The 11,698-nt window shown below is 44.0% G+C and overlaps 1 protein-coding gene across 2 annotated transcripts in view; it reads right to left on the reverse strand.

Moving 5' to 3' along the window:
- Positions 1 to 10,777, reverse strand: part of RPN2 (ribophorin II) — a 96,143-nt gene extending 85,366 nt beyond the window's left edge. For both annotated transcript variants that reach the window (XM_030212063.1, XM_030212062.1), the window contains exons 1-2: positions 10,667 to 10,777; positions 6,043 to 6,236 (exon numbers count right to left, since the gene is read on the reverse strand). In XM_030212063.1, the coding sequence (XP_030067923.1) occupies positions 6,043 to 6,236; positions 10,667 to 10,688 (216 nt within the window). In that variant the 5' untranslated portion in view covers positions 10,689 to 10,777. The remainder of the gene's footprint in view (positions 1 to 6,042; positions 6,237 to 10,666) is intronic.
- Between the last annotated feature and the right edge of the window lie 921 nt (positions 10,778 to 11,698).

An 11,698-nucleotide genomic window follows, 5' to 3' on the forward strand; every position in this document is an offset into this window, starting at 1 on the left:
CTAATAAGACTGCTGCCCCCCCCCTCCCCCCGGTACATCCCAGTGGCTTGTTTTTGTTTTTCCCTTGTTTTAACAGCCCTTAAAGAAACACGAATTGAGCACAAAACCATCTAAAATAGGGCAATTTTGAAACCAAAAAGACAGACCCTCCACGTATACTTATCTATCAAATCTGATATCCTGCCTACAACCAAAGTCCTAAAGTGGATTACAATCTCTATATATAAAAGGCACCACCAACGTTCTAAATGAAGCCTCCAGCCGGAAGTGTGAAGGGGGAGAGATATCCGGTTTCCCCATGAGTGTCTGCCCCGCCCTCGCTCTCTCTGTAACACAAACAGTGAAGGAAAACACAGCAAAGCACGAAATCAAATCGCTCTCTCTGTAACAGTGAAGGACTCAGAGGGGGGAGGGGAGAGAGGGCAGAAGCCCTCACTATCTCTGTAACACAAACACAGCACAGCAGGAAACTTAACACTGAAGGACTCGACTCCGAGGGGGGAGGGGACAGAGAGGACAGACAGCACAGGGGAAGGGAGAGAGGGCAGAGGGCAGGGACACACACACTCCCACATGCACACAGAAGAAAACCTTGCTAGCCCCCGTTTCATTTGCATCAGAAACGGGGCTTTTTTACTAGTATAACAATAAGATTAATACCGTATTTAAGTATTCGTAACTAGTATTTGAGATTTATTTGTGCCCATCCTAATATATGAGACATAAAGGTAATGAAGAGCTATATAAATAAAATTAAAGTAGACAGAAGAGAATTCTAGGATTTTCTCTGTCTCCATCTAATGGTGATTATCAGAATTGTACATACAGATGATCAAGTTTTATAGTTAGTATTTTATTTGACAATTATATAAGGGTCTTGCAGTTTTAATTTTATGTTAAAAGTGTGCATTTGTAAATATTTTATTTTTATTGCTTTATTGTATGATTTTCTAGTATTTACTCTATTGTTCCTTACCTTGAACACTTTTGGAGAAAAGCAAAATATAAAGGGCCCTGTTTACTAAGCAGCGTTATAGACGCATTAACCATGTACGCGTCTATAATATCCCTATAGGCACCTACATGGTTAGTGCGCGTGCTAAGTGTAGGCGCGCTAAAAACACTAATGCACCTTAGTAAACAGGGCCCAAAGTAAATACCGTATTTTTCGGACCATAAGACGCACCTAGGTTTTAGAGGAGGAAAATAGGAAAAAAAATTTTAAAGCAAAAAGTGTGGTGGAAATCTGCCAGAGGACCACAGGTTGTGCAACACTCTTGTATGGGGGCAGCAGTTTTGCACAACCTGTGTGGCTCTGCAGTGGAATTTGTCCTCCCCTGCCATCCATGTCCAACGATTCTCCTCTCTCCCCTGCCTTCCCTCCCCCCTCCAAGTCCAGCAATTCTTCTGCCCTCCCCGTGTCCAGCGATTCGTTCAAACCCCTGCCCACCTGCAGCTCCCCGACTTTCCGTTCGTGTAACTGTGCTCCCTGCCTTGAAATCTTTAATTTACATACCAGAAGTCATGGCAAACCAGCAGTAAGTAAAAGCAGCAGGCAGGCAGGCTCGCTTCCTCGTCGCTTCCCTTCCCTCTCAGCGCGTCCTGCCCTCGCGGAAAGGAAGGCGGGACGCGCTGAGAGGGAAGGGAAGCGACGAGAAGGCGAGCCTGTGTGCTGCTTTTACTGCTGGTTCGCCACGACTTCGGGTATGTAAATTAAAGATTTCAAAACAGGGAGCACGGGTGCACCAACGTAAGGGAGTGGGCAGGTGAGCCGGACCTCACAAAAAAAAGCACTGGGCGGAGTTGAGGCATGCCGCACAGGCGCCTTTGAGCGTGAGGCCCTATGCGGTCACAGAGGTCGCCTCGGCCTAAGACCAGCCCTGGCCACCCCCCCAAGCAGGTACGCTACATTCGGACTATAAGACGCACCAACATTTTCCTCCCAAATTTAAGGGGAAAAAAGTGCGTCTTATAGTCCGAAAAATAGGGTAAGTAGCTTAGCATTATGTGCGATTTTGAGCAGGTCACTTAATATTCCTGCCCTCAAGCAGACTATAATTTATTCACCTTTCAACAAAGAACATGTGGGGACAATTTTATCAACAGCTTAATGTATGAAAAAGGGCACTTACATGCACATATATACATATACATGCTAAAATTCAGCATACAGAGACTGGCAGACCATGTGCAACTATCTATTCACAAGGATGCACTCCAGGCTGAGTTGCACGCATGCATGTATTTTATATGTGCACGCAGAGTCTACGCACACATTTACACCTTCTTTGGAGCAAATCTGTGCATTCCACAGTCTTGTTCTGGGGGCCTATTTTATAAAGGCACCCATTTTGTGTTTATAAAAAAAGGATATAATTTTTTTTTTTTTTTAATGTACATTGGCAACCTTTTATAAAATCAAGCCACAGATCAGTCATTTTTAATATATTCATCTTCAGTTGATCCTCAGTGTAAGCAAAAACCTGGAGAGACTGGGTCACATATCCATACGCAGCAACTGATGTTATAGATCTTGTGTTGTGTCTCTCCATTTGTGTGTGAAAAATAAACAGTTTAAATAAACAAATGAAAGGACACTTTCAAAAGGCCTTTTTTAGTTTAACGTCTGAGTATGGTAGTACTCTTCTTTAAGGCTCAGCACAAGTTAGATCTGCCCAATATTCAAAAGGGCTTAAACAGGCAGGAGAGGCTCCTGAATATCTTACGCCGGGTCGTTTAGTAGCACTTAATCGGTTAGTGCTGAATATTGCTGCTAACCGGTCATCTTCTAAATGGTTGGGGGGGGGGGGGGTCTTTTACAAAGGCTAGGTAGCATTTTAAGTGTGCGCTGATTAGCATACGCTAAACATTAGAGATGCCCATTGGAATATATCAGCATGTCTAGCATTTAGCACATACTTCTTTTTAGCACGCGGCTTTGTAAAAGGACCCTCAGGTTAGGGAGTGAGCCAGAATTAGGAAAATATCACCCCGATGAAATAGGAAGCAATCATGTAGCCAGGACCTGACCACCAGGGGATGCAATATCCTCTCACACTGAGAATGTGTCTCTCCAAGAGCTTCTGCCCAGGAGGGAATGGCTAGGACAGCTGATGTAGTAGGTGATGTGATCATTAGGCAAGTAGATAAATGGGTGGCTGGTGGATGTGAGGATTGCTAGTCATTTGCCTGCCTGGTGCAAAGGGGGCAGACCTCATGCATCACCCAGATAGGATAAGTACATAAGTATTGCCATACTGGGAAAGCCCAAAGGTCCATCGAGCCCAGCATCCTGTTTCCAACAGTGACCAATCCAGGTCACAAATACCTGGCAAGATCCCAAAAGTGTACAAAACATTTTATACTGCTTATCCCAGAAATAGTGGATTTTCCCCAAGTCCATTTAATAATGGTATATGGACTTTTCCTTTAGGAAGCCGTCCAACCCTTTTTTAAACTCTGCTAAACTAACCGCCTTTACCACATTCTCTGGCAACAAATTCCAAAGATGTTAGATAGTGCTGAGGAGGAATAGCTGTCTTGGTACACGTGGGTACCAATGACATAGGAAATTGTGGGAGGGAGATTCTGGAAGCCAAATTTAGGATCTTAAGTACAAAGCTGAAATCCAGGTCCTTTAGGCTAGCACTTTCAGAAATGTTCCCCGTTCCATGAGCAGGAACCAAGCGCCAGGCAGAGACAGTTGGAGACTTATAATTTACAGTGATTTGAAACTACATTAAGAGGCTAAAGATGGGTGCTAGAGGAAGGACTATAGAAAATCATTACTATCCTCCTAAGCTGATTTAAAAAAAAATAGAGCTCTGGTTAAAGTAATCATACTAGCAAACTTCTAGTTAGGTCATATGCTAATTAAAATAAACAGACCTACTGGGGGAGATTAGGCAATGAAAGCTGGGAATCAAGAGACCATTCACAGGATGAAGTAGGGAATTTAGTTCATAAGGTGGTTGAAGTGGGGGGAGGAGGTACATTGGGATGGGTTGGAGCGAGTAGGTGGTGAGGGGAGGGAACAGGTTGAGGGGTAAGGTAGTTGTGTGAGAATCTTTGTTCTTATAATTATTTACAATAGTGAATTAGAGGAGGATAAAAACATTATTTACAATCTTGTTGGAACGTTTTGATATATATAGTACATATTTAAGGTCTTTTTACTGAAATTAAATCTCCCTTCTAAGTATATATTTAGGGCCCTGTTTACTACATAGTAACATAGTAGATGACGGCAGAAAAAGACCTGCACGGTCCATCCAGTCTGCCCAACAAGACAACTCATGTGTGCTGCTTTCTGTGTATACCCTACTTTGATTTGTACCTGTCCTCTTCAGGGCACAGACCATATGTCTGCCCAGCACTATCCCCGCCTCCCAACCACCAGCCCCACCTCCCGCCACCGGCTCTGGCACAGACCGTATAAGTCTGCCCAGCACTATCCCTGCCTCCCAACCACCAGTCCCACCTCCCAACCACCGGCTCTGGCACAGGCACAGACCGTATAAGTCTGCCCAGCACTATCCTCACCTCCCCACCACCAGCCCTGCCTCCCAACCACCGGCTCTGGCACAGACCGTACAAGTCTGTCCAGCACTATCCCCGCCTCCCAACCACCAGTCCCGCTTCCCACCACCGGCTCTAGCACAGACTGTATAAGTCTGCCCAGCACTATCCCTGCCTCCCACCACCGGCTCTGGCACAGACCGTATAAGTCTGCCCAGCACTATCCCCGCCTCCCAACCACCGGCTCTGCCACCCGATCTCGACTAAGCTCCTGAGGATCCATTCCCTCTGCACAGGATTTCTTTATGCTTATCCCACGCATGTTTGAATTCCGTTACCGTTTTCATTTCCACCACCTCCCGCGGGAGGGCATTCCAAGCATCCACTACTCTCTCCGTGAAAAAATACTTCCTGACATTTTTCTTGAGTCTGCCCCCCCCCTTCAATCTCATTTCATGTCCTCTCGTTCTACCGCCTTCGCATCTCCGGAAAAGGTTCGTTTGCGGATTAATACCTTTCAAATATTTGAACGTCCGTATCATATCACCCATGCTAAGATGCGCTAGTGTTTTTAGCGTGTGATAAAAATTAGCATGTGCTAACCGTGTAGATGCCCACAGGAATATTATGGGCATCTACACAGTGCATGGTAAAAATACTAACGCACCTCTAGAGTGGCTTAGTAAACAGGGCCCTTAGTTTCGGAGAAAATATTACTGTTTAAAATTTCTGAAAACTGCTTACATTAATCACAACGCAAATATCAAACTTAGGGCTCCCTTTACAAAGGCCCGTTAGAGTTTTTAGCATGTGATAAATGCTAAGACACCCATAGGAATATAATGGGCATCTTAGCGTGCGCTAAAAACGCTAGCAAGCCTTTGCAAAAGACCCCCTTAGCAACTGAACAGCAATAATAGATGTAGAATGCAAAAAGGAAGAGGGTTTTCTTTTATTATAATCAGAGGATTAGGACTACAATAAAAAGATGCATGTTTAAGCCTTAAGAAATGTGAAGCTATAATAAAGAGGCTTTTTACCAAAGTGTGTAGAACAGTTAAGGAAGGAATTAGCATGTGCTGTTAGCGACCAGCTACACTAACAGTTAACACAGTAAAGTGCATCCATATTATTTGCAGTGCAGTTGGTGTGTTAAATGTATGTTCTCTGCTCTATCCAACTACACAGTGCTGGGTACATCCAAGAGTTAATGCAGAGGTAGTGCCCCCACCAAATGATAATCCTGGCAGTTACTGTGTGGTAACTGCAAAACATAACTAATAAAAAAAAGGGCCCCCAAATATGTTTGGACAACAAAAGAATAATGATATAGGAATAATATTAAAGAAATCAAGAAAAAAGGTGTATTGATATTTTGAACAAGTTGCCAGTGCTGCTTTAAAATAAAGACTGGGTAATATGCATTACAGGAACAAAAGAATAAAGAGAAAGATACAACTGGATAAGCATTACTCATCAAATCAAGGTAGAAACATTGCAGTTTTTACTGTAGTATTCCCTCACCTCCTTATTTAACACTTCTGATCCGAGTTGGCTGAATCCTACAGTGTAGTAGAAAGCAGATTCTAAATTCGAGATTGGCTGTTCCAAAGACTTCTTTAGCCTGCCAACATCTTGCCTGGTCAAATAGTGGCTAGGTGTCAGGGCTTGAATACTTCCCACTAATGTTAGTACCAAAATGAAAACCAAACTTGAACCTGAAAAAAAAAAAAACCAACACACATATTTGGCAGGGGGAAAAAAAGGCTGATGGAAACAGATACAAGTAGTGTTGCTTTTCTAAAATGGTTGCCCTAGAAGATACGGGAAAATAAAAGCGGGAAGCTTAAATAGTATTGTTAAATTATATTGTTCTTCAACTGACATAGGATAAACACAATTGCATAGTGCAAGTACTTCTGAAATAAAAACTGCACACAGCCAAAGCCAAACTGACCTCCTTACTGTGAATTTTTAGTTTACTTTTACAAATTATTTTATTTATGTTGATTTATATACCGTATTTATTTTATTTTTGTTACATTTGTACCCCGTGCTTTCCCACTCATGGCAGGCTCAATACGGTGGGCAATGGAGGGTTAAGTGACTTGCCCAGAGTCACAAGGAGCTACCGTATCTTATTGCAACTGCAAAACAGAACGGTTTACATATGTATAAAAACAACTAATGTATACAGATAAACAAACAACGGAATTCCATTCATGACAGGAAAGCACAGCAAATCAGAATTAACTACATAATAAAACCAATACAAATTAAAAATCTAATATACAGTTAAGCTACCCTTTTTTTTTTTTTTTTACCTTATCTCTTATGCTAAATTCTGTTCTACATAGCTTGTAAAAACTGGTAAGTTGAAACAAAAAGAAACTGGCAATCAGATGCAGTAAACAAGGGCTCGCATACTAAGGGAAATAACACAGTGCCACAGTAGATGACGGCAGAAAAGACCTGCACGGTCCATCCAGTCAGTTTAGAGGTTCCCAAAGCTGTCCTGTCAGGTTTTCAGACTCTAAGGAACATGCATGAGAGATAAGCCTAGACGCAGCTGTGGAAGTGCATGCATGCTCACTGAAGCTATCCTAAAAACATGGCTGGGTGGGGGTCCCGGTGGAAAGGTTTGAGAACCCCTACTGTAGGGGCTGTGAAGACTTCGCGCCTTCTGTCTCGCTGCACCCTACGCCTGGAATAAACTTCCTGAGCCCCTACGTCTTGCCCCATCCTTGGCCACCTTTAAATCTAGACTGAAATCCCACCTCTTTAACATTGCTTTTGACTCGTAACCACTCGCCTCCACCTACCCTCCTCTCCTCCTTCCTGTACACATTAATTGATTTGATTACTTTATTTTTTGTCTATTAGATTGTAAGCTGTTCAAGCAGGGACTGTCTTTCTTCTTTGTTTGTGCAGCGCTGCGTACGCCTTGTAGCGCTATAGAAATGTTAAATAGTAGTAGTAGTAGCAACAGTAGCAACATTCTATGTAGAATCTCCAGTAGTAGCAACATTCCATGTAGAATCTACTAACCTATAAATGTACTCACTCTGCTGCTCCCCAGTATCTCTCCACACTCGTCCTTCCCTACACCCCTTCCCGTGCACTCCGCTCCATGGATAAATCCTTATCTGTTCCCTTCTCCACTACTGCCAACACCAGACTTCGCGCATTCTGTCTTGCTGCACCCTACGCCTGGAATAAACTTCCTGAGCCCCTATGTCTTGCCCCATCCTTGGCCACCTTTAAATCTAGACTGAAAGCCCACCTCCTTAACATTGCTTTTGACTCGTAACCACTCGCCTCCACCTACCCTCCTCTCCTCCTTCCTGTACACATTAATTGATTTGATTACTTTATTTTTTGTCTATTAGATTGTAAGCTGCTCATGCAGGGACTGTCTTTCTTCTTTGTTTGTGCAGCGCTGCGTACGCCTTGTAGCGCTATAGAAATTTTAAATAGTAGTAGTAGTAGCAACAGTAGCAACATTCTATGTAGAATCTCCAGTAGTAGCAACATTCCATGTAGAATCTACTAACCTATAAATGTACTCACTCTGCTGCTCCCCAGTATCTCTCCACACTCGTCCTTCCCTACACCCCTTCCCGTGCACTCCGCTCCATGGATAAATCCTTCTTATCTGTTCCCTTCTCCACTACTGCCAACACCAGACTTCGTGCATTCTGTCTTGCTGCACCCTACGCCTGGAATAAACTTCCTGAGCCCCTATGTCTTGCCCCATCCTTGGCCACCTTTAAATCTAGACTGAAAGCCCACCTCCTTAACATTGCTTTTGACTCGTAACCACTCGCCTCCACCTACCCTCCTCTCCTCCTTCCTGTACACATTAATTGATTTGATTTGCTTACTTTATTTATTTTTTGTCTATTAGATTGTAAACTCTTTGAGCAGGGACTGTCTTTCTTCTATGTTTGTGCAGTGCTGCGTACGCCTTGTAGCGCTATAGAAATGCTAAATAGTAGTAGTAGTAGTAATAAGTAGTAGTAGTAGTAGTCTTTGAGATTCCCGAATCTTGCTACTCTTTGAGATTCTGCACGGAATCTTGCTACTCTTTGTCCTTTTCCCTTATTTATCCTGTCTGTCCTGATTAGATTGTAAGCTCTTTGAGCAGGGACTGTCTTTCTTCTTTGTTTGTGCAGCGCTGCGTACGCCTTGTAGCGCTATAGAAATGTTAAATAGTAGTAGTAGTAGCAACAGTAGCAACATTCCATGTAGAATCTACTAACCTATAAATGTACTCACTCTGCTGCTCCCCAGTATCTCTCCACACTCGTCCTTCCCTACACCCCTTCCCGTGCACTCCGCTCCATGGATAAATCCTTCTTATCTGTTCCCTTCTCCACTACTGCCAACTCCAGACTTCGCGCCTTCTGTCTCGCTGCACCCTACGCCTGGAATAAACTTCCTGAGCCCCTACGTCTCGCCCCATCCTTGGCCACCTTTAAATCTAGACTGAAAGCCCACCTCTTTAACATTGCTTTTGACTCGTAACCACTCGCCTCCACCTACCCTCCTCTCTTCCTTCCCGTTCACATTAATTGATTTGATTACTTTATTTATTTTTTGTCTATTAGATTGTAAGCTCTTTGAGCAGGGACTGTCTTTCTTCTATGTTTGTGCAGCGCTGCGTACGCCTTGTAGCGCTATAGAAATGCTAAATAGTAGTAGTAGTAGTCTCTTGTAATCAGAGGTGATATTGTGATGTCATAATGCCTCAGGCCACCAATAAGAGCCAACCTCATCAGTGATGTCACAATGGCTTGATTGTCCTATACTTGGCTGACTTTTATTACATAGCTCTTTGAGCAGGGACTGTCTTTCTTCTATGTTTGTGCAGCGCTGCGTATGCCTTGTAGCGCTATAGAAATGCTAAATAGTAGTAGTAGTAGTCTCTTGTAATCAGAGGTGATATTGTGATGTCATAATGCCTCAGGCCACCAATAAGAGCCAACCTCATCAGTGATGTCACAATGGCTTGATTGTCCTATACTTGGCTCACTTTTATTACATAGCTCTTTGAGCAGGGACTGTCTTTCTTCTATGTTTGTGCAGCGCTGCGTACGCCTTGTAGCGCTATAGAAGTGCTAAATAGTAGTAGTAGTAGTCTCTTGTAACCAGAGCTAATATTGTGATGTCATAATGCCTCAGTCCACCAATAAGAGCCAACCTCATCAGTGATGTCACAATGGCTTGATTGTCCTATACTTGGCTGACTTTTATTACATAGCTCTTTGAGCAGGGACTGTCTTTCTTCTATGTTTGTGCAGCGCTGCGTATGCCTTGTAGCGCTATAGAAATGCTAAATAGTAGTAGTAGTAGTCTCTTGTAATCAGAGGTGATATTGTGATGTCATAATGCCTCAGGCCACCAATAAGAGCCAACCTCATCAGTGATGTCACAATGGCTTGATTGTCCTATACTTGGCTCACTTTTATTACATAGCTCTTTGAGCAGGGACTGTCTTTCTTCTATGTTTGTGCAGCGCTGCGTACGCCTTGTAGCGCTATAGAAATGCTAAATAGTAGTAGTAGTAGTGTCTCTCCACACTTGTCCTTCCCTACACCCCTTCCCGTGCACTCCGCTCCATGGATAAATCCTTCTTATCTGTTCCCTTCTCCACTACTGCCAACTCCAGACTTCGCGCCTTCTGTCTTGCTGCACCCTACGCCTGGAATAAACTTCCTGAGCCCCTACGTCTTGCCCCATCCTTGGCCACCTTTAAATCTAGACTGAAAGCCCATCTCTTTAACATTGCTTTTGACTCGTAACCACTCGCCTCCACCTACCCTCCTCTCTTCCTTCCCGATCACATTAATTGATTTGATTTGCTTACTTTATTTATTTTTTGTCTATTAGATTGTAAGCTCTTTGAGCAGGGACTGTCTTTCTTCTATGTTTGTGCAGCGCTGCGTACGCCTTGTAGCGCTATAGAAATGCTAAATAGTAGTAGTGGTAGTAATAGGCTGCGAACACTCAGCGCAATCAGCTTGATAAGAAAATTAAGAAGTATCTAAACCTTGCTAAAAGCCAGGCGTGCGGTCCCTGCACCCTCCCGGGCCCCAGACCCGATTCATACAAGGAAGGGCTCCAAGGGCACATTCTCCCTCCTTACCAGAGCCCGTCACCGCTGCCATCGTCCCCACTCTGACTGTCACCTCACCGCAACATCACCAAAGGGGGAACCCAACAATCACTTCCGGTGTGCACGGACCTCGGTACCTACCAAGGCAGCCCGCAGGGGGGGGAGACCACGAAACAACAATCGTCCCCCCCCCCCCCATCATCTCTTCACCTGACCAAAAGCCGTGATAAAATATTTCTATAACGCCTCGATCACATGATCCTGCCCACGCTTAACTTGTCCCATTTTACTGCACCCCTCGGTAGATGACGCACATGGGATCGCCGACGGGGGTCACGCACGCACGTGGTAGAGTTTCAGCGTCCGTCCCCGCTTCTGAGCTGTAATGGTCTTCCCCCAAGGGGGTTGGATCTTCCCTCACCACGTGATTTCTCTCGTGTTAGAACAGGTCGTTCAGTTACAACAACTTTTGAATAAGTTCACACTCAGAACGTCGGGGAAGGGCGGGTTCTTGGCTAAGATGTGTCCTACGCTCATTGGTGCGATCACGTCACGTGTGAAAGGAAGGACCGTACGCCGCGCGCGCGCTGGGGTTGCTTCTGGGGCATGGGATGTGCGAATGCCTTTGAATGAACTGTGGTGGCCAAAGTTGAGTTTTTAAACAAAAGCCTAAAACTTAAAAATGGAAAATGACGTGATACATTTGTATTTATAAGTAGAGACGTGTGGTAGCCGTGTTAGTCCACTCTTAAAGGTTATCAATAGAAATCAAACAAAATAAAACATGGAAAAGAAAATAAGTGAAGCATAAATCATTCAAAAGGAAAGTATCAGGGGAAGGAGGGATAACAGGGGGAAAGATGGATGAGTGACCAGAAGTGACAAAAAACAGTAAAGTTTTATGATTGGACTGCATTAGTATTTCATGTGCATTAATTTTCTTATTTAACATAACATAACAAGCGACCTAAATTTGCAGCTGAGGCAAGGGACAGTGAAAAGACTTGCCCGAGGTCACAAGAAGTATCACCAGTCTTTGAATCCTGGCCAGGGTTGCCAGGT

Source organism: Microcaecilia unicolor, chromosome 8 (assembly GCF_901765095.1).
Source record: "Microcaecilia unicolor chromosome 8, aMicUni1.1, whole genome shotgun sequence".
Taxonomy (NCBI): Eukaryota; Metazoa; Chordata; class Amphibia; order Gymnophiona; family Siphonopidae; genus Microcaecilia; species Microcaecilia unicolor.